The 26,838-nt window shown below is 42.8% G+C and overlaps 1 protein-coding gene across 2 annotated transcripts in view; it reads right to left on the reverse strand.

Moving 5' to 3' along the window:
* Window positions 1-26,838, reverse strand: part of GRB2 (growth factor receptor bound protein 2) — a 58,642-nt gene that overhangs the window by 5,281 nt on the left and 26,523 nt on the right. For both annotated transcript variants that reach the window (XM_061455545.1, XM_061455544.1), the window contains 2 exons: window positions 5,364-5,461; window positions 862-984 (listed from right to left, as the gene is read on the reverse strand). In XM_061455545.1, coding sequence (XP_061311529.1) covers window positions 862-984; window positions 5,364-5,461 — 221 coding nt within the window. The remainder of the gene's footprint in view (window positions 1-861; window positions 985-5,363; window positions 5,462-26,838) is intronic.

Raw genomic sequence — 26,838 nt, forward strand, 5'->3', positions numbered from 1 at the left:
AAGTAATCCTATTGAAACAGATCACTGACAGCTACAGACACCAGCAGATTAGGAATTGTGCATAAATAACCAAACTTTGTTAGCATTTTAAAGAAAATTCTATTGTTTGGATTCTAAAGCAAAGGGGAAGGTTACGGGAAAAAATATAAAGGCAAAAAGCAACTGCTAAGGACAGAACCCTCCCACCCCCAACCCATGTTGAATTAAGTCACGTACCTTTTTAATACCTCCATTTTACAGTGACAGGTAGCATAGTGTTATATGGGCCATGGCTAACCAGCAAGAACTGGTGTATAGCCAGTACTTCTAGAAAGGTTACTCAAGGATGAGAGCTGCTCCTCACTTCACTGTTACTAGAGTGAGTTTCTCTACCAATGGGGAATGCACTTGGGAAAGATCAGAGAGGCCTCCATGTCCCAGTGCCAGACAACACAAATACCCCCGAAGGATGTCCCACACAGACATGAAAACATATTGGAAGTGCACTACACAGTAATAACTTGTACTGTGTAAGAAGAATGAAGGAGGATGGGAGAAAATATGTACACACCGGGCACTTTGTGGCTGTAAGGAGGAGGAATGAGACTCAAAACCAGACCAACAGATAGTGCCTGGAACTGTATGAGCCAGACAGGAACATGCCACCAGGTCACCCCTGTACTCATTACAAACCAGAGCACATATATTTGTTCTCTTAGAGAGGGACTAAATAAGCATCACTGAAAGAACAGCAATGCTGTAGGGCATCTGGAAGCTTATTCCTACTCCTCAGCATTGCCCTCACCTCACCTTTCCTCATGGGTCCATATGAGCAGTAGGTGGCCTGATTACCACACACAGCTGCTTCTGGGCATTACTTACTTGACTGAGAGGGAGAAGTCCCCAGGAGCACTCTCACTCTCCCTGATGAGGAAGGCACCATCATGTCTCTGTTTGCCCAACATCTCTTCAGCCTTCGCTCGGGGAATCTTCCCAAAAAACCACCTGTGTATGAGGAAAACAACAGGGAAAGAGGAGAATCGTAATTCCTTCATGACAGATGTAGACATTCACAGAAAGATGAAGTGATTCCTAAAAGAAGTAACTACACCGCACCTCACCGCCATGCCAATATAGGCCATGGAACCACACAGCTTTTCATAATGCTTCCTCCTGGCAATGAAGCAACCACAACCTGATAAGCAGGTGCTTGCAGTAGCCCTATTCTATGCAATGCAGTGAAGCAGAGATGTGGCAAGAGTGAAATCCTCAAATTATAGGATTTATTTGCAGAGGTGGAAAAAAAATCCTGCTCAAAATTTAATGTATTATTCACATTGGTTTGCACCCTATAGCACCTGCAGTTTAGCATCTAAAACATCACAACAAGAACCTCACGTACGCAACTGCTTCAGAGTCTCACAAAACACGACTTCGCTAAGATAAGAACCTTGGGAACTGGTTACAACCCTGGATAAAGTTCAAATGTCTACTGTGGTCTGCAATGGTATCTTAGTAATCAGGCCTTCAGAACCTAAAGTCAAACAGATTAAATGCCTTGCTCAAACAAGAAACTCAGGTCCCTTCCTCTGTCACTAAGGAATAAAGTCCCATGTCTCTACCTGCAAAGTTTTAATTGTCCAAAGTGTGCGATGCCATCAACTCAGAGACAACAAAGAAGTCCTTCACTGATGGCTGGTCACTACTGAACTTCCCTATGATAGAGCAGCATTTATGTCACTATTAGCACCCCAAGATAATCGCCAGGAAGCAATTACAGTCTCCTCTATTACTTACGCCTCCTAAGGAGAAGCTACGCATGCCTTAGCCATGGTTTTCAATATAGAAAATTAAAGTTCTTAAGGATTTTAAGCACAGAAACATCACTGTTTTAGTGGGTAGAAATCTTTACCAAAACTGTAGCATTTGCAAGGTGCAAGGGAAACACCGGGAATTCACTCACAGGTTTCTCTTCAGAAACATCACAGCTGTACAAAGAAGATCCTGTCTATGGATTGACCTATCCTGCGCAAGCAGAAAAGGTGTTCTGTATCCAAACCAATTTCTAATCTCTTTTACATCAGGTGGTAAGTCACCACTACTTCAGGCAGAATGAATCCTTTCATTCAGCAGGTTCCTGCAGCCCAGAATCCAATCTTTCTGTCCCATCCCACAGTGCTGGGGTCAAAGATGTGTATCACACTTCAGAATGCTAAGGCAGGTGCCAGGAGTGGAGTTATGTGCAGATCAAGTGAGAAAAGTCCTGTCCATGTCCCTTGGCTCCATTGCAGAGGAGTGCTGAGCTGGGCGTGCAGTTGAGTTCTAGGGAAGAGGCTGATAATACTTGTTTCAGCAGACTGTCGCCTTGCTTTTTCCTAGAGTGAGGACAATCCCACAGCTTCCACACAAGCAGTCACATCAAAGAGCTGCACCACGGGAGCCACATCTCAGATTCTTGGCTACTGTGCAGAAGTCTAACCACACATGCTGACCACCTCTTTGACACCAAGGGTGAACCTACCTCAGAGGCAACCAGATAGGCAGCATTGACCAACAGCCCCTGGTCACAGCATTCTTACCCACATTCACATTTGCGCTTCCAAACTACTCCAAGATGAAAGGGAAACAAGGGCTGAGTGGTAGGTCACATGGTGTGGGAAAACCTTCACAACCAAAAAGTACAGCTCAAAGTTCTGAGGAACAGATCACACAGGACAGAAGCACTCAACCACAGCCTATAACCATTCAGATGGTTGACCTCAGAGGAGAGCATTTAGTAACAAGAGCTCCACATACAAAGTTTACTTTCTATAGTGAAGGGTTTGGTGCAGGAAAAAGAAGTTGCAGAATCCCCCACGAAACTGTCATTTAAGAGAGGCTGAAGCTTTCATCAAGTCACAAAGTCACCAGATCTTCCTCTCTAAGAGGTTCTTCTATGATCACCTAAACATGTTTTACTTGCTTGCAAATCCTGTGTGCATTTTATCCCCTGAAATGGAAAGCAAAAGCTTTCTCACACAACCATCCTATTTCCAGTGATACTTCACAGCATCTAATCCTTTCCTGATGTGTTAGCATCTGTGCTGCTTCTTGGTACCCGAGGTGGTGGCAGAGGCAGCAGAAGGAGCACCTACCTGTCCTGTCCCTGCACTCTGCTGCCTTCAGAAACCCACCTAAAGAAACCAGTATGTGAAACCCCGTCAGAATTCAGAGGTAGTATTTTGTTCCTGGGCTTTTGGCACAATGCTCAGAAAGATAAGGAAGTCCTGGACTTTGACTCTGCCAAACGTTACATAAAGCAAGTTTTATATCATGACTTCAGTATCTTGCCATAGTTCTTGTTAACAAAGTGATTTAATTCTCTTTAGTTGTCAATTAAGTCTCAATTACTCACATGTGACGTGGAAATGAAAGCCTTATCTTAAAAAAAAACCTGAAACTCCTCATCCTTCTCCATAAAATAGAAGGAAAGCCTGAAAGAGCTCAAGAGCACATCTATAATCCTTCCTGAAGCCGCTGTTTTCCCATAAGCTTTACTGAATTCCTACAAAGTACAAGTGTACAATTTGATTAAAGGAAATAAAGCATGTCAAAAATCAGAGAGAATTAGGCCAAAGAAACTGACCACAACATTCCCACAGCTTCCCTATGCTTGGTAACACTTGTCTCCGAGTGTCTTTGTAATGTAGGTGAAACTCAGCTAGTCAGCACTGCAAAACCCAATCCAAATCCTGGCATTACTGCTGATGCTGCACAGGGAGAGGGAGATGCACTGATGATGGCACAACACAGAGTTCACATCACTTTCAGACTTGCTTCAATCCACAGTTTGGCAATTCCTTTGGCTTTACTTAACACAACTAGATAGCTTGGCTGAGTTCCACCTATGTTACAATGCTGCAAAGTGAGACTTCAGCAGTATCTTCAAGAAAAGCTGATTAGGAACACAAACACTTGACTTATACACACCATAACCAGCAAATTTTTCCCATGCCCCCTTTACAGAGAGCAAGGTGCCCCTGAACTCACTTGTGCCTTCACAGGAAGCCTCCCTGCCTAGCTTCCTACAGCTCTTCTCTCAGTATCATGCCCATGTCTACTTAAATCTTTGTTAACTGATGTGGCAATTCAGATTAACCCCTCAGAAGGTGAATGACAGGTGCCCCATTTTCCTTTCAGCTTCATTTGCTACTGGTTACAAAGCAAGCTAAGATTTGCAAAACACAACCAAGAAGAAACCTGGCTCTGGGGCTGGAGTCTCAGATCCTAGGACAGGATTTAAAGGCATTTGCAGTTGCTGTCTTTCCAAATCCTCTTGAAAAGCATTTCTGCCACCTCCCCACAACACGATTTGATACCAGGCTGAGAAAAGGAGCATTCCCTTTCTCAGCTGCCTGCAGTGTGCTTTTTGTATGACGTGTATGACGAGAGAGCTCTGCATTACAACTGAGCAAACATTATGCTGTAAAAACTTCTGCATAATTTCCCAGGGCTCTTAACACACTAGTTCAGACTCCCAGCACTGCTGACACATGGCGCTAACTCCATCCAGCTGCCATCAGCAGTTTAAACAGCTTCAGAAAAGGTCAAAGTAACCATACTTAAAAAACACCAATTCATCCACTTGCAGGTTTGCTCATTCCCTTTTGGTATCAAAAACCTGACAGCTCTATCCCTTGAAACCATGGATGATTACAGAACAAACTGATCATTACAGAAGACATCACCAGATTAGAACTCAAATACCTGCAGAAGTGTTGCAAACTGATGTATGATGATTGAAAGAAATGATGAAGAGAAACTACAATGTACATTTGTGATCCCCTGATCATGCCAGATCAAACCAGAGGGTGGCCTGTTTGGTGAGGAAGGTGCTGGAGCAAATGACTGTTAGGTCTTGTCTGACCTAAATAATTCTGTGATTCCATACTCAGGATGTGACAAACATACGAAGAGTGCTCAAATATCCTTAAACATGTTTCTGTTTAAGGCAGGTGTGAATGCCAGTTTTTACTCTTATCTGCTAAGTAAAACAGAGAATCATCACAGGAACACAGTCACTCTTCTTTCCTGTGACAGCTCATTACTGAAGAGTTCTCTGCTGGTTTATGCCTGCTGCCCCCAAGACCTGTCTGACCCTACAGCAAAACACCAGAGCAACGACCAGAAAAGCTTCCAAAAATGCCCTCCTAAACAGCTAGCTGTGAATGAGTTACAGTAAACGGTATATCCAGAGATATGACTCAACAGCATCCTTTATCTAACTACACATTTTGGTAGATCCAGTAAGGTACAGTCTGCAAAGTATTCAGCAGAAAATCTTTCTGTTTGAGAGGATGGACAAAAGCAAGATCAGGGGAGCCTGTCACCAAAGCTCTACTTACGGATGTGGTTTCATTTCTATGTAGTTCTTGGGAATGAAGCCATCTTTTCCATTGAGTTCTGCCTTGTACCAGTTCTGATCGCATTCTTCATTCAAAACCTGAAGGAAGCAAACAAAAAATAAGCTTATGAACCTTCAAAATACAGCAGAAGTGGTGAAGGTACTCGCTTATTCTTCCCTTTCTTGTTTCTAAGACTGCTTTTGTGAGATGAGCCTGTAAGAAATGGTGCCAGTCATCCTGCTTTGCTGCATCTCATGAGTGTTCAGAACTGTAATTTAAAATAGCCAAAGGAATTTAGTGCCAACCCCCCATGCTTTAGTAAGAAAGTCACTCAAGTCCACAGGTACTTTTAACAACACCGTCTTTGGCACATCTCTGGGCTGCCATCATCACAAAATTCTGTTCAAAATCTGCAAGCCAAGAAATTCCATTTCTTTATCCCTTCTAATAATCAGTTTTCCCTGGATTCAGCTGACAAAGCTGATGCCTTCAGCATGAACATGATTCCATCCAGCTTTTCTACATCTGCACTGGTTGCACGCTGGGTATGTTAAAGGTTCAAGGCAACACCTCTATTATAGAGGATTCTACAAACCACCCCCTCATGACAACATTAGCACAAGTACGGATACAACTGGCAGCTTCAGCTGGTTTTGTCAATACAAGTTAAACCCAGGTTAAAACAGACAGCAGAGACAGTGACCTGCCTGGTGAGCATGTTTTACATTAGTAAGACAAGTTAAACACACAAACAGCAAAGGTACACAGACAAAGTTTCTTTAAGGGATACTTTCCTTACTCTAACTTTATTCTACAATGAATGAAAGATGAGGAGTCACAAGCGAGGAGTCACATGAATAGGTACTTAACAAAGCACAGACTGATACTTCAAAGCATATGTGCTCTTAAAACTTCAGTGCTTTATTTTTCATGGCATTTGTGGTGCAGTGCAATAGGCAAGGCTGGTGCCATCCTGAAAGCAGTCTCTTTAATGGTGATATGTGCTGGAAATAAAGCCGTGCTATAGGCTGAAACTACCTCTCCTCAGACTGATTTTATTTGGTATTGAAGCAAACGCTGCACAGAACCTGCTCCCCCTTTAAAATGAAGCACCACAACACCACTTTTCCAGAGCACTTCTCAGCTTTCTGAGGCCTTTTTTTTTTTAGCTTTGTAACAATGGCAAACAAAAAGCTGGATCCGAGTTTTGGTTTAGTTATTTACTTAAAGCTTCAGATCACAGAAGTACCACATGAGCAGCATTGCCTGGATGCGGGTAGATGAGGAAACGCAAAGAGAAAGACACCACAAGTACAGATCTCGAGATCAATACTACGTACACACATAGTTACCATGAAGACATCCACCAAATAAACCCCAAAACCACTCTATCTCACTGTTGCTTTTGGAAGGGTGATGAGAGGAAATAAAAGAAGATAAAAGCAGAGAGGAATTTGCAAGTGCAGGCTTTAAAATTCTTACAGCTGATGGGAGTTCTCTGGAAAATTCAACTCTACAGATCAATGTCTGCTGCCCTTCAAACACACGTGACAGATCAGCACCCTCATCTGCCTCACTGCTCACTGCTACATAGGAAAGAGAAAAACCTCAGCACCTACTGAGATGAAACCTGGCAAAGAAAAGAGAATACAGATACTGGACCTGCTCAGTGAACTACAGCAGGCAATGTTACCTGGCTGTTCCTTAACTCCCAACTGATGATGTGCATCCTCCACGTGCCAGCATTTCCACTGCAGAACTGGCACAGGAGCAGGGCCACATCTACAGAACTTTAGGTGAGCAAAGTTATGCACCTTTACAGCCCATATTGTAGTATTTTCAGCTGAAGAGACTTTAACACTGAGAAGATCCTAACTACTTTTATATGGATAAAAATACTCAAGCTGTCCTCTGTGCAATTATTACTTTGGGCTTCCATTTATTTATTTACAAGCAGTTTTAGCATACAGTCATTTAGAAAGGATAACCTGACCCCAGGTTCAAGTGTGGCTCTGTTACAGGTTTGGAGGTAAAAGCCAATGCAGATCCACAGATGTAAGCAAGAAAGCAGTGCACATCTCTTACAACCACCATAGTGACTGCGAGGCAGCATTCTGTGCAGAAACACATTCAGCCCCAGAAGGCAAAGTACAGGTAGATGACACCAACAGGCAGCTGTGGGATACTGGGAAGATGAAGATTAAAATGAGGAGGAAGTCTCGCTGTTACATACCTCAGCTGCCATCACGAGAGTCATTTACAATACAACAGAACACAAACATGACACATTGTGATGTGATTTCTAACCAGCCAGATTTTATGCAATCACGTGTGTTCCTTTATCAAAGACAGCACAGATTAAACCTTTGATAACACTGTGTCCTCCAACCTTGTTTCATTACCATCAGAGAACAGTTAAGGGATATGGCAGTCTGTTCTTTTTCCAAGAAGAGGATAAAAAGGGCAAACTAGCTTCATGTGAAGGACACTACTATGGATCTGTGTGTTTAATACTGCTGCACTTGGCAATGGCTATTAAAAGGTACCAGAACTTCTAATTTAAATTATTTTAATGAGTTTTATCTTGCTCTGAAGATATGCTAATAGGTGTGGAGGAGCCAAATCACACAGGGCTTGGGGTACTCATCAATTCGTGGCCTGAAGCCAAATGCCAGGGAGGGAGCACTGCTGAAGCAGGCATTCAGCTTTTCGACCCTCAGAAACAGCTCGTTAAAAGGCAGAGTAAGGAGAACTGCCTACACAGATGCATGTACAACCTGGTCGGGGGACTTCTGCTGTAGTAATGAATCCTCCACAGCTCCCCCCTTCAGTCGCTTTGTTTGCTCCAAGGGCTTTTTTCCTGCTTCACACCCAGGCTCATGGATCTTGAGCTCCTGTAGTCCTTTCTAGGATCAGTTTAACTAGCTATCACAGCTCCATTCACACCCCAGCACACAGCCAAACTCCCCATGCCCTATATTATAAACCAGAGAGCTTAGACACACACAGTTACCCTGTGAACACCCCTGAGTCTTTCCTCTTTCCAGGTCTTGCAGCGTGCACTCCTCCAGAGGCAACACGAGGTCCTGTTTGCTGTACAAAGCTCCATGTTCATGCACTGTTTCAAGAGGACTCATCTCCACAACAGAGATACCTGCAAAATCGTTGTTTCCTGACAGAGTCTCAAATAGACGCTGCTGGGGCTGTTCCCAGTGCTCAGCCAAGTAAAAATGAAGCTTTTTAAAGTACTGAAGTACCTTAAATTCAGAGCAACTTTGCAGTCACATGCACAAGGCTGGAATTTGGGTGCTGCTATTATGAAGTTACGCAGCTGTATGACAACTGCAGGATAGTTATGTAAAATTACAGCCTTCAAGAAAACAACTTATGCCAGTAATGAAATACAGCTAAAAAGTAAGTCAGGAACACATGAACTCTCTGCACTGATGTATCAAGCTTAAGATATGTGCATCTGACATTGCTCTTTTAAACTGTAAACCCACTGAAATAACTGACTTTAAACCATTATGCTGCAAAGCACTGAAAGAAAGGCATCCAGTAAATCCCTCTATCCCGTAGCTCCAGCTGGCCTCCAGTGATTTCCAGACAGTAAAATGTATCACCTGAATCCTTAAAACACAGTGCTAAGCCTCTAAGGAAAATAAAGGTTCTTACCTGAGCTATGGTTAAGATTTTCCCAGACTTATATTCCCAAGTTATAACTTAGTCCAAGTACTGCATGTATCACTGGGTTTTGCTTTGAAAACTTCCCCAAGTACAAATAAACACCAAGAAACAAAGCAACAAAATGAAGCTTAAAGATTCAGTGCTCCAAAGGGAGACAGCCTTCAGAGGCTGCACAGAAGTCTAAAGGCACAAACACTTATTTCTCTCGACTGCTAAAAGCTGCTGCTGTTTGTATAGGTCACAACATAAAGCATTCCTTTGCAGCCAAACCCCCTCTCTGCTCTAGATCTAAGCAAATCTATGCCAGAGCGTCTCTTCCTTTCACACTGGGGCATCTGTGCCTAAGAGGAGGAAGAAGGAAGGATATTTTTAGCTATTCCATTTGAACACATAGTGCCATGTGATGTCCTCAGCCTGCAGTCAGCCTTGTTTTACTGTAACAGTGGCTCAACTGCTGCCCATCAGTTTCCTACTTTGATAATAGATCTCTTATCAACAAAAGCCCATCTGTTCCCATGGAAATGAGGCACTGCTCAAGAGGCACAGTTCCCAACTGCAAGCATCCCCAGCCATTCCTAATCCCATACCTAGCGAGTATGTGCACACACAGCCTTTCCACCCTTGTGAACTGCTGCAGATCGGTCTTGATCCCCTCAAAACCAACCAACTTTCAGGAACATGCAGGCACTAAACCGGAACGTAACAAGCAGATCTGGCATCTCAACTCTCAAGCTGACTTCCATACGCAAACATGAACTAAACAGAAGGCCTCAAACGTATTTATGTGCTTGCAAATTTAGCCAAATTCATTGGAATGCTCCAGTTCTGGAGTGACAAAACCCAAAAAACTTGTTCAGGAAGGGCTCTGAACTTCCTTATTTTCCTGATCTGTAAAGTTTGGGGATTCTTACTTCGTGTTTCTTAGTGCAGCAGCACAACTGCTCAAGCACGAGCTGTTTGCTGCCAATCTATTTCTGCTCCTCCACAGAGCTGAACTGACACTGCCACAAAGAAAATGATGCACTACATGAAACACGTTGTCAAAGGCTCAGGAATGCTAGGGAAGCGCTTGTGACACTCAGTGTCACAGGGAATTAAAGTGTTAAAATGAACGAACGATTCAAAGGCAGCAATTCTGCAACTGAAGTTTGGAGCCTGGACACGTGTCCCAGGATGGGATGGTGGTTGGGAGGATGGTTTCACCCTCCACAGAGGTGCTTTAACACAGCTTTTCATTTCAGAGGAAAATGGCTCCTTTTCTGCTCCAAGAAAAGAGGTATGAACCCTCTAACAAACCAGTAAGCACCCACTGCTTCAGGGGAAGCTACACGCGGATCCATCAGAGCAAGTTCACTGGAATGGGTTGCCCAGGGAAACTGTGGATGCTCCATCCCTGGCCGTGTTCAATGCCAGGTTGGACAGAGCCTTGGTTGCCCTGGTTTAGTGTGAGGTGTCCTTGCCCATGGCAGGGGGTTGGAACTGGATGATCTTAAGGTCCTTTCCAACCCAAACCATTCTGTAATTCTATGGTAAGTTCAACACAGTCCATTATAGAGCACTTTTCTTCCCCATAAACTTACTGAGATGGCTCCACAGGACATTCAACCCCAAACATGGCCAGGTAACCAGCAGCTCCCATCCTCAGGTTACACAGATTTCCCTGAACAAGTGAATCCTCCTCACTGTGGCTGCCAAACGTCATCAACAAGGTGGCAGAAACGGCATCCTGGGGAAAGCCAGGGTGATGTGCATGTCAAATGGCACTGTACTTCAATGTGAGCCAATCGAGGTGAGTAGCTCAAGAACTCAGAACTGCTGACAGGTTATACTTAAATTCAACTTATAATAATTACACATAGGAAATGCAAAATGTCCACTTTTCAGATCAAAACCTAAAGCACCATGTTTGGACATGCTTGAAGACTGCGAACACTTGCTCTCTAGGTAGATATAAAAAGCTGTGAAAACACTTAACCACTGAGTAAGTGTTACTGGAAACAGGATAAAGATTGCTTCTGAAACTGCACTCAGTATCAAACATTATAAAATAACACCTAAATAATGCATGTAGATTGGAATATAATGCAATCATGTGTTATGGTACAGGTTTTCATTCTCACCTTCTCCCTAGTTCTCATTATCACTATTGAAACACATTTTCCCTCCTCTTTAAAAGCACAAAACACAGACTCTGAAATAATCCTTGCAGAAAGGCTTCCCACCACAGCAAACACAACATACAAGGGCCTTTCCCCCCTGCTCTCAAGCAGTGCTATGGCCAGAGCCTTATCTGAAGTGACGATCGCTGCTTCAACACACTGCCCACAGTGTCGGTTCACGCTGACAGCGCTCACCACAGCAGGCCAAGATGAAAGCAGGAACCATGGAGAGCAAATGCTGGTGTCTGGGGTTAAACACTGCTGTCTTTAAATGTATTTCCTTCTTAAAGAGACCAAGAGCTCCAATTCATCTTGAAAGAACCTGAAAACTAGTCCAAAGTAAAATACATGACCAAGGTGAGAGACAACAAACCAGAAATGACAGTGAAAGCCACAGGACACAGCCACTGTAGGAACTAAGCTTCTCTTCCCAAACTATAGATAATAGTGTCATGTCCCCCCCAAGTCTATCACACAAATCAATGGAGGTTCGTCCCATGTAAATGGTCTTGTGTAAATCCAGTATTCCCCTAACCTTCAGCAATGGTTGATGGGAAGAAGTAGCTGGGTAAGATTATAGGAAATGATGTTAATTCTCACTACATGAGATAAACGCAAGTTGCAATGACAATACCGTGCAGTATTTCACCATGCCAAACTCCAGATAGAGATACAAGGGTCAAGAAACCTACAGTAGCACTGGCTGGCAAGTACAGTAAAGTGTGCTGTAACAAAGCAAAGTGCAAGGAGAGGAATGGAGCTGGGAACCAGCACTCAAGCTTTCACTTCAAAACCACCTTTTTGTGGTTTTTTTTGCACGTAACACAAGAATACTTGAGGCAACTTTAAGTTAGCTGAGGTACAATGAAGTCTAGCCACAAGGACAGAGCTCAGCACAGACTAACTTACCCTGCCTCTCAGGCCTTGCAAGTCTTGTACTACTACTACTTCCCCTCTGGCAAAAGCCTTGAATTATGAAGACTTATTTATTTAAGATAATAGGAGAAAGAGAGAGAAGTAAAAGGAGAACAGCCTAGACAACAATTCTCTTTCCCTATCATAGAATGGTTTGCGTTGAAGGGACCCTAAAGCTCATCCAGTTTCAACCCCCTGCCACGGGCAGGGACACCTTCCACTAGAGCAGCTTGCTCCAAGCCCCTGTGTCCAACCTGGCCTTGAACACTGCCAGGGATGGGGCAGCCACAGCTTCTCTGGGCAACTTGGGAGGAAAACCTCAGCATTTTAAGTATATTACAGTGACCTCCAAAATATTCATGGAGACCTTGGAAGGAGTCACTAAAGCTCGAGGAACTTTGCCACAGGTCTCATCTTCACTGAAGTTCTGTGCAGGAAGCTCCCACTAGCATAAACACATAGAAGCAAAATGATAATGAATTCGCCAGTTCTGCTTATGTTGCTTATGAAAGCTAGTGAGATGTCAGCCTCAGCGATTACAGAATTCTCTCCAAATTAGTCCTGCCACTATTACCACTTATATAAAGGTTAAGCTAAAGATACCACAACATGCGTATTTTCAAGGAGGAGGTTGATGTAAAAACTCCATTATAGAAAGAACAGGAGCCTGCAGTAAAAATCAGTATTGGTGCTTTTACGAGCCAAACAGAAATAGCTCTACAGAGCTACAAGTAGCTCCAGCTCGTGTTCTAATTAGGTTCCCTCATCTAAAAGACCCCCAAGTGTTTCAGTCCCACCAGGAACTCTCAGAAGAGAGATTAGTTTTATGTTCAGCAACTTTTATGGTGCTGAAGTGAACACTAATTCTGATGAACTTCAGAATGTAAGGGTGAGCGCTCAACATTTGGATGTTGCAGCGAGTTCACTGTCTCGTGTCAGTGTTTGATCAAAATGGACTGCAAGAAAACACGACTGTTATCGCAGCTTAAGCTCCACAGCTTGGCTGGCACATGCAGAGAGCAGAATGCTATGGGATCCACAAGAAGAGTTTCTTAAAAAGAGGAAGGGGAATGTTGTTTTTCCTTAATAGACTCAGGATGAGTTTACAGTGACTCAAGACCAGGACCAGCCTTTTATAACCAGCTGTAGTGCTCAGGATGTTATCACGGAAACAGAAGACAAAACATCCTTCCTTAATCTCAAACCAAATCCACATCAAATTTGGAAGCATTGAAGGGCATTTGGTCAGTTTTCTGTTGTGTGGATTAATTCACTCAGGTACTCCTTTGGGATGGTCATTTGCTTGCGAGTGTCTTTCCCCGTTGAGTTCTTAGGAAGTCAACAGATTAGCACCGTTTCATTCAGGTTTAAGCAGGGTCCCAAAAGAAGAGCCAGCAGTGAAGCACACAAAGAACAGTTCAAGCTCTAAGCCTAGAGAGCTCTACACCATCCTCCATCTTTTTCACTGAGTAAAGAGAACAGCCTTGAATTCAGAGTAAAAACCTGCTCTATTTGGAAAAGGTCCAAAATCCAAACCCACACCCCAAAATAACCCAAATGCATATATGCACATCTGTACATAAAGAACAGAGTATACATTGCCTTAAGCATCTCAATAAACCCTCCATTTTGAGAAGAAATTTACCTAGTGGTCAGACTAAGGTCTCCTGGTTTCTATTCCTGCATCTGCTGCTAACACAAATGTTATGAATTCCAGGCCATCTTAAAAGAGGGGTTGTTTCCAGCTATCCCTTCCAGTTCAGCAACATGGATACCAAGCATAAAACACATCTGTTACCATATGCTCTGGACTATTTCTCCTAAAGTACAACTTTTCAGGCCTTTAATGAAACCGTGAGGCTTTTGTAAGAGCTCTTGGCACGAGCTCTGAGGGATGCAGGTCAAAAGCCACTCTACCAGAAAATACTACTACTACTAAACCCCCCATCACGCATTCCAGTGAGTGTTTCTGAGCTGCTTGCAAACTTCACACAGACACAGTGCCAGCACATCAGCCGTGGCCTTGCGGCTGTTTGCAAGCCTCTCAATAGCACAGATTTCTCACACGACTTCTCTCATCACACAGGCTCTGCTGTAAACCATTCCTTGATGATGCGTATCTAACAGAAAAGCTCAAAAAGGTAACGAAGAACAAGCAATCACGTAACATGTCCTTGCCATTCCAGCTGTGGTTGCCCTTTTAGAGCTTTACAATACAAATGAAGCTGGTCACCCAGTAAAAGTGAGAAATACCCTGGGGAAACACACATGTGTGACAGTCCATAAATCAGACTAGATTCACAGCCTGTGAAATCCAGTCTTAATGTGCTTTGCATAACAATTTTACTTAATACCCCAGAGTTCCTCTTTCTATTCCTAATTCTATTTGCATGCATCCTAATACCTTACTAAAATGCACTGCTGGGGAATGTATTCCCCACCATGTCTGAGGAAGCAGATACACCCATCGCACAGAGACAGGGACAATTCCTCTGTGATTATACAACAGAGCTGAGACCAGAAGGCAGAGTTCCTTGCTGGTTGCCCCACACCTTGCCTATAACCACTAGTAGTCAACACTACTAGAGGACAATGAAAGGCTGGCATCTCACTGAAGAACAGGATTCTTCACAGTCCAACACTCCACTCCTGTACTTCCATTCTTAATTATTGCTTTTCCTAGCACACAATGTTCACCCACCAATTTTAAGCAGCCAGGAACAGTTATTTGTGGAGTTACATCAAGCAATTGCTCCATGTAAAGAGGTTCTCTATTACAACCATTCTAATGCTTGTACACAACAGGATTGCTATGACGTACATAGTAATAACAGGTTAAAGTCCAAAAGGATGTGTCACGGAAGCTGCTTAGTAACAGCTATGCAATGCAAACCTCTAGAGAAGGTGACTGCAGCCACTGAAACTGAATATTGCTCAGTTCACTTGGTGTTCTGCAGGAAGACCAAACTCTATCCCAGTGCTGGGAATGCTGGGCAGAAGAGATGATAACTAGTGGAACTTAATCACTGATCAGAAACCTAGAGGTGGTTTAAAGTCTTGTAGCTTTAAAGTCTTGTGGACTTTAAGCTACAGTGCTCCCCAGCCAAGGCCTTACATGCTCCAAGTGGAATTTCTTTGCATGTTGTACAAGTATTACAGCCCTGTCTATACATCTCATTGTAAGTTTTGCTTAAGAGTGTGACACCACCTCAGTTTCAGCCAGTTTCCCACTGTAATGTTTACGGTATTTCCAGAGGAACTGATACCTAGCTACCTATTCCCCAGCCTGTATTTGGGCAGTTGATTATTTCTGCCTGTGTGTTTTAATAGTACATTAATTCTTGTTGAACATCTTCCTGGTTTTAGAATACATTCCTTCACTGTATCTTCAGCATAAGCCCAACTCAACTAATAATCACCACAAATATTATAAGCATGCCCTATTTCATCACCCAGTTCATTAACGCAGTATTATCATAGCCAAGATTACACTGTGGAAAGACAGTGCAACAGTGGACCTCTGCTACCCAAGCTTGGTTGTGATTTTCTACATCCCTCCTATGGTAGATTTCACCTAAATGAGGTCTCCCTGGTAGCTTATAAAACAGGCTGCCTGTGTCAGTGGACTACTGGGCTTGATGCACTGGGAAATTCAAGTGACCAGCAACACGTGTACAGACATAAGGAAAACTGCAGTGTTGGTGTACTTCAAAAACCTGGAAAAAGACAAAATGCACCTACCTTGCCCTGACAACCACAGACTAGCTGGCCAGGAGCAAGTCAGGCATCAATGTTAAGTGCCTGCTACAAAGCAAGCCAGAAGGCAAACATGCAAAGGTTACCCGAAACCACTACCAAAACCCAGCTATATCTCAGTGGGAAATACAATATGAGACACTACCTGCTGCATTTTAAAGAACACTAAGAAATGATACATCCTGTAAAGGCCTGTTCTAAATACACACTTTTCTTTTTTTCTTGTAAAGAAGTTAATTCACTTGATCTGCAGCTATTCTGGTTTTTTTCCAGTCAAAAACCTATTGCAACCATATAAGCAAATGGTCCAACATCTTTCCAAAGATCAAGAAGCAGATTTCTTCTGACTACAAGCAACATTAGTGGGGGGGAAATGGGGGAAGCTTTCAGTGCAATTGGCATATATTTACAAGACAGATCATCTTCAAATCCTTTTTTGTCTGTAAATGCCTGGCTTTGTTTAAACTGTTTTATTACAGTATTTATTATACATCTATTTTACAGTCCAGACAAGTTAAAAGAGCAATAAACCCTTTAACTTCGCTTCATCTGGTTTTAAAATGTCAAGGCCTTAGGATTCTACCAGCATAGGTTCTTGTATCTAATATTGATTCCTTCATATTTTATAGCATTGTAAATTTTAGAGCATGTGAAACAGCCTTACTCAGCTCTTTGACAGACAGGTATCGGGAATAATATTTGACAACTAATTAGACACAGAACGAAGTTCCACAGGTTAATTACACCTGATAGGCCATATTAAACATATATATTTGGAAAGCTAAGCAACACTTTGGTTAGTGTGGTATCACTTTTGTGTATTTCAGATCTCTTACTGATGGTCCTCAAAAACCACAGTAGTTCAGTCATGCCTTGAAAGTGGCACACATAATCAACTAAACATAGAGCTGCTACAAGCCAAAATCCACATGATTTAAACCTGCATCCAGGAATGAGGATGTTTGGGGCATCTCTCGGAACACTCAGCAGTGAAATTGTTAGTACTGACCTTGAACGCATCTTAACCTCAGAATTAACAACCTGACGTGCTAACTCATACTTCTAAGCATGGGTTCCTACCCAGTACAAACTCAGAGGCCAGGCTATCAGTCTGTAGTAGCTGGATGTTTGGCAGCAGCACTGCTTGAGTTGGTTTGCGCAGTCAGTGCTGTGTGGCTGCAGCCTCCCACACGTACTCCACTGCAGCGGTTAACAACCACTTGTGCAGTGCAACAGATTGGGGAACTGATGTGCAGAACAGTTTAGGGAGGTGGTGGTGGTGTATTTTACACCTGCCTCAGTTGACTGGTTGGCAACACAGACACACAGCAAGTGCAGGGTACGAGTCTAGAGCTGAGACAAGCAACTAAGGAGACGGGATGGAAAGGAATAGGGCAGGCAGTGCCATGAAGGAAACACCCTTCATTCCAGTTTCAGAAGACACAAACTGCTCTACAATTCCTCCAAGAACCAACCCTAAAACTCACATAAGCAAGAATTAATCTTCCACTTGTGTGAAGTTTCATCTGGACAGAGTTAAACAGAGCAGACTATGGGAACAGGTGGACAAGAGCTTGAGAAGCAGTATACAGGGGCAGCAAAAACCCAAGACTCAACTGAATGTAAGTGTGTAGAAGGGAAATGGGGAAGCAGAGTGAGGTACTCAGCTGAGGCTGACCAAGGTATTTGTGTCTTCTGGGGACAAGCTTATTTGGGTAAGTGGTAAGACAGCTTTGTTTCAAGCTGTACAGAGATTGAAACTGGGACCTTTAAAGAGTAAGATAGAAAAAGAAGTTACCTTGAGGTCAGGCAGCCAGGTTAAGCTAAACCTCATACTGATCCTGGTAAGACATCTGAGGATTTCTGCAGCATAGACAGAAAAACCACAGACCTAATGCATGAAACAGCTGCTGAGTTCAGGGACACTCACAAGAAGTACTGGTAGGCTGATCAAGTCTGTTTCTGCTCCATACTTCCAGCTGTTGGTCCTTCTGACAAGCTGGATTCTTTATGGGTTTATCACTGCCATGCATAGCAAAAAGTCAGCCCTTCCATCCAACCACACATTGTGAAACTGTACATGAGAAGAGTTGGGCTTTATGACTACATGTTTAAAAATCACATGGCAATACCAGCGCACCGACATCGAACCTTTTAGACATAGGATGTCATTCAAGTGTTAACTGCGATATCCTTTCTGTAACAACTGAATTATCAGTATTTGCTATGAAGAATCAACACTCACTGATTTCTTGCACATCTCAGGCACAGACATACTTTTTTGCCAGTCCCAAGAGCATGTAACTGCAATCTGCATTTGAAAGTACAGAGAAGGAAAAGCCCCAGTTCCACTGCCCTCAGACAGCTGCCCCAAATGTCACCACCATTCACTTCAGACCCCACCTGCAAAGGCTGATCTCTTTGGCCAATGAAGCTGAAGCCTGCCATTTCCTGTTAGCACCAAGAAGGTTTCACAGCCTTAGTGATCTAAGGATAGATTATTGCCATCTATTTGAAGTGCATTTCCCCCAGCTTCAAAACGCATCAGTAACTCCCTGCCCATGCGTTTCAGTCCCTGCCCTACTGAAAGAATGAAGTAAATGGTGCTGAAATCTCATTTTGAGGTGAAAACTGAGAATTCCAGGTGAGGAGCCCTCTACAAACAGCTGTCAGTCCATGCAAGGAAGCTGTACTTCTTGTTAAGACGGGCAGCACCAGTTACACCTACACCTTTGGGACAGCAGAACTCAGCTGTGGCTGTAAAATTTACCAGGCGTATAGATGGAGAACAAGATGATATAAATGCCTGTGGGACAGAAGATACTGGTCTTTAATAAGCAGACTTCACACACCGGGGAAGACTGACTAGTGATAATCAGACCAGGAAATAGGCTTTAAAATACTGAAGAAAGCCCCTTCACTTTTCTACGGTTACAAAAGCCTAGCCTCCAATCTCCAGGCTATGTGCACTTCTCAGGTGTAAGGCTTCCTGCAACCAGCAGACAGCACAAAGTAAAGACTTGCCTCATCAACGCAGAGCTTCCAAACTCTGTTTGCTAGCGTTTAATCAGGAGTCTTAATGCTTCTTGTTTATAGAGACAACCCTTCCCTCATAGTGACTGCAATCTATCCTCTGCTTTGTCAAGATTCAAGATCAGGGGAAGTTTTGTGTTTGCTACAGGAAGGGTTCACTGTGCTCATTTGAATTACGCTCCTCTTACACCAGAGGAGATATGGCTCATGTCAAGCAAAGTCCACAAATCCTCAATGTCTTTATTTTTCCTTCAGCCCTTTACAGCTCCTCACAGAAGTTATTACTGGAGGAGTGTCACAGAAACAGCCCTTACATCACCATCTATTCCCCCTTCCTCCTCCACTACCCCAAATGGAACAGGCATGCTATCACTAAGCCAGCTCATGCAATTCTTTATTCTTTGCAATTTCCTACCTCGCATTTGAAAAACAAATACTTCACTGTTATCTAAAAATATATTAAAACATTGCCAGCAACTCAGCACTCACAGCAAAACAACCATCACCACCCAGTGTGAACGCACAATAGAAGCAGCCGTTTTGGTAAGGCAAATTTTGAAGGAGTTCTTAAGAACAGCAAGAAAAAGAACTCAAGTTACACAAAGAAAGGGCTGCTCTATAATCAGCAAGAGAAGGCTGCTCTGCCATCATGAGACTTGGCCAAATGTATAGCCCCAGGGCAGAGATGAAGGCTGAAGTCTGACATCAGCAAAAGCCTTCAGCAGCAAAGCCAGTGTAGGGTATGCTGAGAAGGCTCCCACACCAAAGCTGCTCCCCCACAGCACAGCTCCTTTGAACCAAATCAAACACAATCTTAGCTAAAAAAAAAAAACAAAACAAAACCAAACCAAGCAACAAAACCCCAAACCAAGAACAAACCCACCCCCCCCAAACCCAAACCCAAACCCAACCAACCAAACCCCTCTCTAGTGACCTCTTTCCCCCGACTGGTTCCCAGTGCACCTCTGCAGATGTCTGCACTACCACAAGTGAGTGATACACAAAACAGAGCATCCCATTTTGGAATGCCAAGGCATATCCCCAAGGCAGTGATTCCAGAAGTGAAGTTTGTGACAGAGCTACATTAAGCTTCGCCCAGCCTTTAATTCCCAACTCTGTACTCCCCATCCCCACCCTGTGCTGCCCCAAGTGTCTGAGAAGTTAAAGACTGAGCTGGGTGAAGATCATTTGGAAAGGCTCCATTTTTGCCAACATGCTGATTCCCAATGGAGCTTGGTCACTTACATGAGTTTTCTATCAACAGAGCAAAGGAACTACCAACTAGAGGAAAAGCTCAAGTGCTCCTGTACTACAAAACAATGAAGCCTAATGTACGCACACACTCTGTAATGAGTACACACTCTGTACTCTAGGCAGTTGAGGCAGCAACTTCAGTGATGCTCCTGCACTGCATGCTTCTCCCTAAGCAAAACCAGGTCTAACAATATACCCCATCTACTAAAAGGTCCAATTCAGATAATCTGTAAAAATGACAGAACACAGAAGGAGAAGGAACTTCCTTCCTTCTATCCCAGCTCTGATGTACTAACACATCTCTTTCCCCTTCCTCTCCGATCTTCTTCCCAAAAGCAACTTCAGGATAGGACATGGAAATATGCTTGATGTTCACAGATGGCAGGAGAACAGTCAGAGCAACATTCAAATGCTTTAAAGAGAGCTCCCTCCAGTAGCTAATCTGGAAGTCCATCAGTGTAGTACTCTCAAATAGCCGAAGAATCTGTTCGAACAGGAGTTACGATAAAACCCAAATCTCTTAAAGACAGAGAAACATATTTGCTTTGTAACTCCCACAAGCATCAGCTGTCACTTTGCTTTCTTTTCACTTACAGGCTTGAAGAAGCAACAACACTTGTTTCTTAAGTGGTGCCTGAAACTGTGCAGGAAGGACAGAGCTTCTCCTTAAGTTGGAGACAAAGACCTCTTGTAATCCTCAAAGTCCACCTAACAACATCTGCATTAGTGTTCACAGTAAAACTTACTAGCCCTGTGCAGAAGAGAGTCCCTTTCTCCACCACAGACTAGAAAGTTAACCCTTTGCCACCAACTAATACTGACCCACCAGCAACAACAGTAGTGTTGTGCTGTAGATAACAAAATGTTTGGGAATTCTGTGCTCCAATTCAGTTGCCCCTTCTTCATTTAAAATACACAGGCGTGTGTTTTCCAGCATCTCACATTAACTTGCGTGTACTTGCAATGAGATCTAACTCTGTTAGGTTGTATGGTTTTCTGTGTCAAACACTGGGACAAAACTTTGGAAAAATCCCAATTTCTTTTCAGAAAAGCTAGAAAAAAATAATTCTAACCTATCACGAACTAAGGATCTCCAGAAGGTGTTTTGTTTAAGCTGAAAATGCAATTCTTAACAACTATTTCTTATTCGTTGTCATATATACAGGGTGAATTTCATCCTTTGTAACTCAAAGGAGTTGATTTACTCATCATTTTAGACAGCCTGTTAAGACAAAAAAACCCCAACAACCAAACCCAACAACAACCAAGTGTATTACTCTCAGTAGGAAAGTCTTTGAGAGCTTCATTATTTCAGGGTAGCATAAAGCTTTAATGTGAAGTTTGCAGAACACACCTCCATTACCTTTTCAGTACATGCTCTGGCAGCTGCTGAAGAAAGGGTTAACCCCAGGACATTTTCAGATCTAGAGACTAAGCGTAATGAGATCAGAATAATAAGATTACCATAATCTGCCTCACACACGTAGCTCAGATCAGCCCTAATCTCTTCATTTTGAGACAGATGGAAAAAGCATGAAATCAGAGATAACAGGAGGCCAATTTCCTAGAATAAGCAGCTTTGTAAGGTGCACTGTAGCTCTAAGTCAGTATTTTTCTAGATTTGGACCCATTTAGCCAATTCTAATATAACATATTGGAAGGGAGAATCAGGAATTCCAAATCCATACTCCATAAGCAATAAGAAATAGTAATACATTAATGTAATTATAATATACAGCAGAATATTGAATTTACTGAGACTTTAGCCAATCCCAGTCCCAGATGCTTTAACTGGGAACACTGAGTAAAGAGCCAATACTTTGAAAAACAAGGTTCACAAAACTGCACGTGACTGGAGACTGCTCACTGATTTTTACTACAAGGTGGATAAACAGCGTGAAGATGGCAAATTGCATCTGTGACCAGTTTGCCACAGAGCAGGCACAGGAAGGGACAGTTTTAATCTTGGTTTAAGATAGCACATTAAAGAGATGCACATTAAAGATGGAATGACTCCTTAACTCTTCTATTCTGCAGGATATGTATTGGTGAAGGGAGAGGGGACGCATGAAATAGCCTCAGATATACAAGATAGCTGAGGGTGATTATCGTGGCCACTATCCAGCTACCTCAGCAGAACCTGGCCAAGAATCAGCAATAGGGAAACTCAGAGAAAAGGAAGAAAAGCATGCTAGATTTTGACACTAAATAGGATCAGCAATATGCCTTCAGATTAAATAACACTTGTAAGGGAAACAGAGGTAAGCAAGAGATCATACAAGGCATTAAAACCGGACTGGTGGCTATAGGATAAATGGAAAATGATTTTTCAAGCAGCAAACAGCTCCTAACTTTTTCCAGAACAAATGGCCTACCCTGTAGGTCAGCAGAAGCCTCAGGCTCTCTGAATCAAAGCAACATGAGACCTTTTGAGGCTGGATGTGCAGTTCAGCAGCAGTACTGTCAGCTAGTTATGCAAAGACCTGAGAAAGGAAGAGAAAGATAAAAGCACTACAAAAATCCAATCTCTTCCCGAGCAGGTTCAGCTGCCAGTTCAGACTAATTGCACCCATAACACTTAAAGTACATGAGCAGTTTGTATGTATCTGCTCTAAGCCAGTAATTTTACAATACGTCTTAACTCAGCCCACAAAAAGCCTGTTTACACTCTCTTAGCCCTCATCATTTTGTCATGTATTATATAGACATGGCCACAGTTAATGATTTGGTTGGCATCCACATAAATCTTTCTATTGCCTCAGCCCTGTGTATCTGCATAACTTGCTGCCTGACCTCCTATCTGTGCACTTGAAATGTTAACTGTAACTGTCCTTTGTGGGGAGGACAAGCAGATGTGCACTTTTCCCCCATTTCATTTTGGGGCGGTTCACTGACAAAAGCCAGAAGGGGAGACCTGATCACATCAGTTCTACAGGGCTGGTCATTCAATTTTGTCCACATAGAAAGGACAGCAAAACCAACAGCAGTGGAACTTCAGGTCATTTTTTTCTATCAGAATCTTAACCTACCTGCATGTAAACAAACCCTTGCTTAAACCAAGACACTTTCATAATGAGATTATAAATTCAGTTATAAATCAGCACTGAGATTTCAAGAGAAACCAATGAAGCTTATCTTGCCCTGTACAAATCAAGGCAATTCCAGTGCATACAACTAACAGCATTAGTGACACAAGAGCTCAGATTTCCACAGTATAAACCCCACCATTTAAGGCACCTAAATACTAACGTAGCACTAAGGACTGCAACTATATTCATCAGAGATTTGTTAGGGGCAGGGTGATGCTTTTAATTAGTGTATTTTTGATGGCTATAGCTTATTTAATCTGCTTTTACTGATTTATGTCTAGCAACATCTTAAATTGGAGAGGAAATGTACAGGTACTTGGTTTGGCTGATCTTCACAGTGAGGATATGAAGAGAGACAGGAACTCTTCTTGTTTTCCAGTAACTGCAAAGCTGCTCAGACTTCCTCTCTAGTGGGACACGCACACAGACACAAGAGGAAGACACTTGCAAATGGTTTCTGATCAGAACCCTGAACATCATCTGACTCATTCCTGCCACCTTTGCATAATGCAAAGCACACCGAGAGGTCTTGCAGTGAGAGCAGAAGTGTGGTATCAAACTAAGCACACTGAGGGCAGTTTGAAGAATGGGCTCTAGAACATTATACCCACTTAAAAACGTTTCACAGTACATGAAATGAAACAGAGTCGAACAAGAAGAAATGAGATGAAGCTTTACTGTAAAACATTACATTAGCACCAGTGATTTTCCTGCCCACACTACACTGAATAAGGGAGAAAGAGAGGGTAAGAGAGGCCCTTTAATGAAAAAAGGTTTGCAGGGGACTTGCTTTTAAAGGCCTGAGATGGCTCACTGCCATTTCCTTGCACCCAAGTTTCAACCCAGCTCCCAGCAGGGCATCAGCCACACTTTAAAACACAGAACACCAAACAAAACACACCCAACCTGGTTGGCTTTAGAGAAGGTAACAAAACAATCAGCCAACAACCAGGATCCTGCTGGTCGCACTAAGAACCTGAAGTTCAATGGCAGTTCAAACAGTCCATTCCTACACACTGTCCAAGCCACCACTGGAGGTCATTTCCACCTGGTCAAGCTCTACTAAGAGAAAAAAACACTGCAAATAACAGATGTACTTAAGGACCATTGTGAGCCAAAGACATCAGGTACACTCCAGTTTCCGACTTCTGGGATCAAAAAAACAACCCAAAAAAAAGGCAAAGAAACAAAAACAGGGACTTCAGTGGATTTAGCACCTAAATAACCTTTGTGAAAGTATATTTAACCACAGCTCTTCTTCCCAGGTTTTGATAAATGTTTCTAACAATATTAAAAGCCTGTAAAAGGAAACTGCACCAACTGCCTATGCCCCATCACCATGCTAAAAGCGCCCAAGCACTGGTTTCAGATCTAATCCCTTCATTTCTTTTCCAGGTTTCCTTAACTCATGAGGGATATAACTTGTATGTTAATATTCTTCATTTTATTAGGAAGACTTGGGTGATACACTCCATCCATCCATCCATCCATCCATCCATCCATCCATCCATCCATCCATCCATCCCCCTCCCAGCTTTTCCCCAGCGGCCAGACACACCAACCCCTCCTGCACAAAGCTTCTCCAGTGACTCGTGCCCTTTGCATACATAAACCTCAATAGGGAAATACACCAAATTCTATAAACACACACACTGGGGTTGGAGTACTCAGGTCTCATGTTGATCTTTAATTCACCCTAACTTTAAGAAGAACTGTATGATTGTTTTCACTCTGCAGTGGAATAATGAACTATTATATCCCAGAATCTTTTAATGACATTGAAGTTCAGCCTACTTTTGGTCACAACAGGCCTTAGTGAAAAGTGTTGGTTCATTCCAACACTAATCCGTTTTTCTTTCTCCTCCAAACTCATCATAGGATTCTGGTGCAATTTCTGGACAACCAGCAGTCTATAGAATGAAACACCCACAACTCTGTACTCACAAAGCTGGAATAACAAAACACAGTACTCCAGTGGCCTCAATTTAACCATAAAAAGCCCCACAACTTCTGGCAAACCAGGAAAGATTGGCCTTTCAAAGAGAAAAGAAGACCACACACCCCACCAGAGCCTGTACAAATAGACTGAAAAAGAACCTGCTTTGATAACTAATGCTAGACTGAGGAGCTGGAGAGAAGGCCAGCCAGCTGAACCATACACAAGGAATCAGATGCTGAAGAATAAGGCTCATTCTTTTAAACAAGGAAAGCTATCCCAACTACGTCTAACCCCCAACAGAAGCCCATATGGAATGCCAGAAGTCATTATGAACGGCAAAAAGTGAAAAGATACCAATAACCTCCTCTTTTGGAAAAGAAGGGGATGCCCACCATGCAGTTAGGACCCCAGAGCTGCCTGATGGTCTGGAACATGGACTCATTCCAGTGTCACAACGTGTTCCTACTCTGACTTAAACTGGGGAAGTACACAGCCCAAGAACTAAAAAGCAAGTTTAACTTGCATTCGACCCCAGAAAAAGCCCAAGCCCACAGCTGTGGGGGCGTACTGAGAGGAAACTACTGAATTACACACTACAGGGGAAGAGAGAGGGGAAAATGAGCAGCATAAAAAGAGAAGGGGGAGAACAGAACATCTGCACATTGAAGAGATGCTTTAAAAAATTCCCCTTATGTTATGAAGTTCCTCTTTCACTTCAGAGCTAATAAAATAGCTTCAGTCCATGTACAATTCTGTCCATGAAAGGAAACTAAAAGGCTCAAATAGAATTTGCTCACACCAAGTTACAGTAGGAGAACTGCGTGTACTTATGAGACTGAGCCAAAAGTAGGCATTGTAATTCACTATCATATGGTTGTGAAAAGAAACACTTGTCCTAAGTTACTCAGGGGTAGGTAAAAAGCCAGTACACTAATACAGGCATAATTTAAAATAGATGCACTACCTACAATACCTCAGAGGAACAGAGAAACATAAACCTGATAAGTAAGTACTGATACATGCTTCTTTTTCTTTCTCTCTTTTCTTCCTTTTTTATTAATATAACATACTATTAGAAACACCATCAGTCTCTACAGGAAAAGTCTATAGGTGCTTTCTTAGCTAACAGGCAAAAAAGAAAACCCAAGAGGTTCTTTAACATGAATAATGCAGAAATGCAGATTTTAAATGCCAAAAGCAGTAACTTGCTCCAGAATCCTGGAATCAAGGCAGCTGAGGCACCAAATTCTTTATGGAAAAGCTCAGAGATAACTCAAACCATCTCCTAATTAGTGGCTCCAATTAGAAGGAACTGTTCCAGGTCAAGAACAAATTAAAACAAGAATAGAATTCGTTCAGGCTCCACAGTTGTAACCTGGAAGGGATATCAGAATGCAGGTCACTCACACCCTGGGGTATATTATTTGACCACAGACTAATTTTAAGCTCCCAAGTACATTACAGCAGCACAGTATCTCCACTGTAGTCTCAGTAAAAGCTAAGGCACTGAAACCATCCCTTACTGGAAGATTCCAATCGGGAGATCAATGCCTTGACCACACAAAACTCCCTCCAGGGCCCTGACCAAGGGTCAATCGTTCCTACACAACCAAATAGGATTTTAGGCCATGTGTTAGCTACGG

Source organism: Pezoporus flaviventris, unplaced genomic scaffold, assembly GCF_033815535.1.
Source record: "Pezoporus flaviventris isolate CSIRO_AGI_PZ_B2104156 unplaced genomic scaffold, CSIRO_AGI_Pfla_v1 ptg000020l, whole genome shotgun sequence".
Taxonomy (NCBI): domain Eukaryota; kingdom Metazoa; phylum Chordata; class Aves; order Psittaciformes; family Psittacidae; genus Pezoporus; species Pezoporus flaviventris.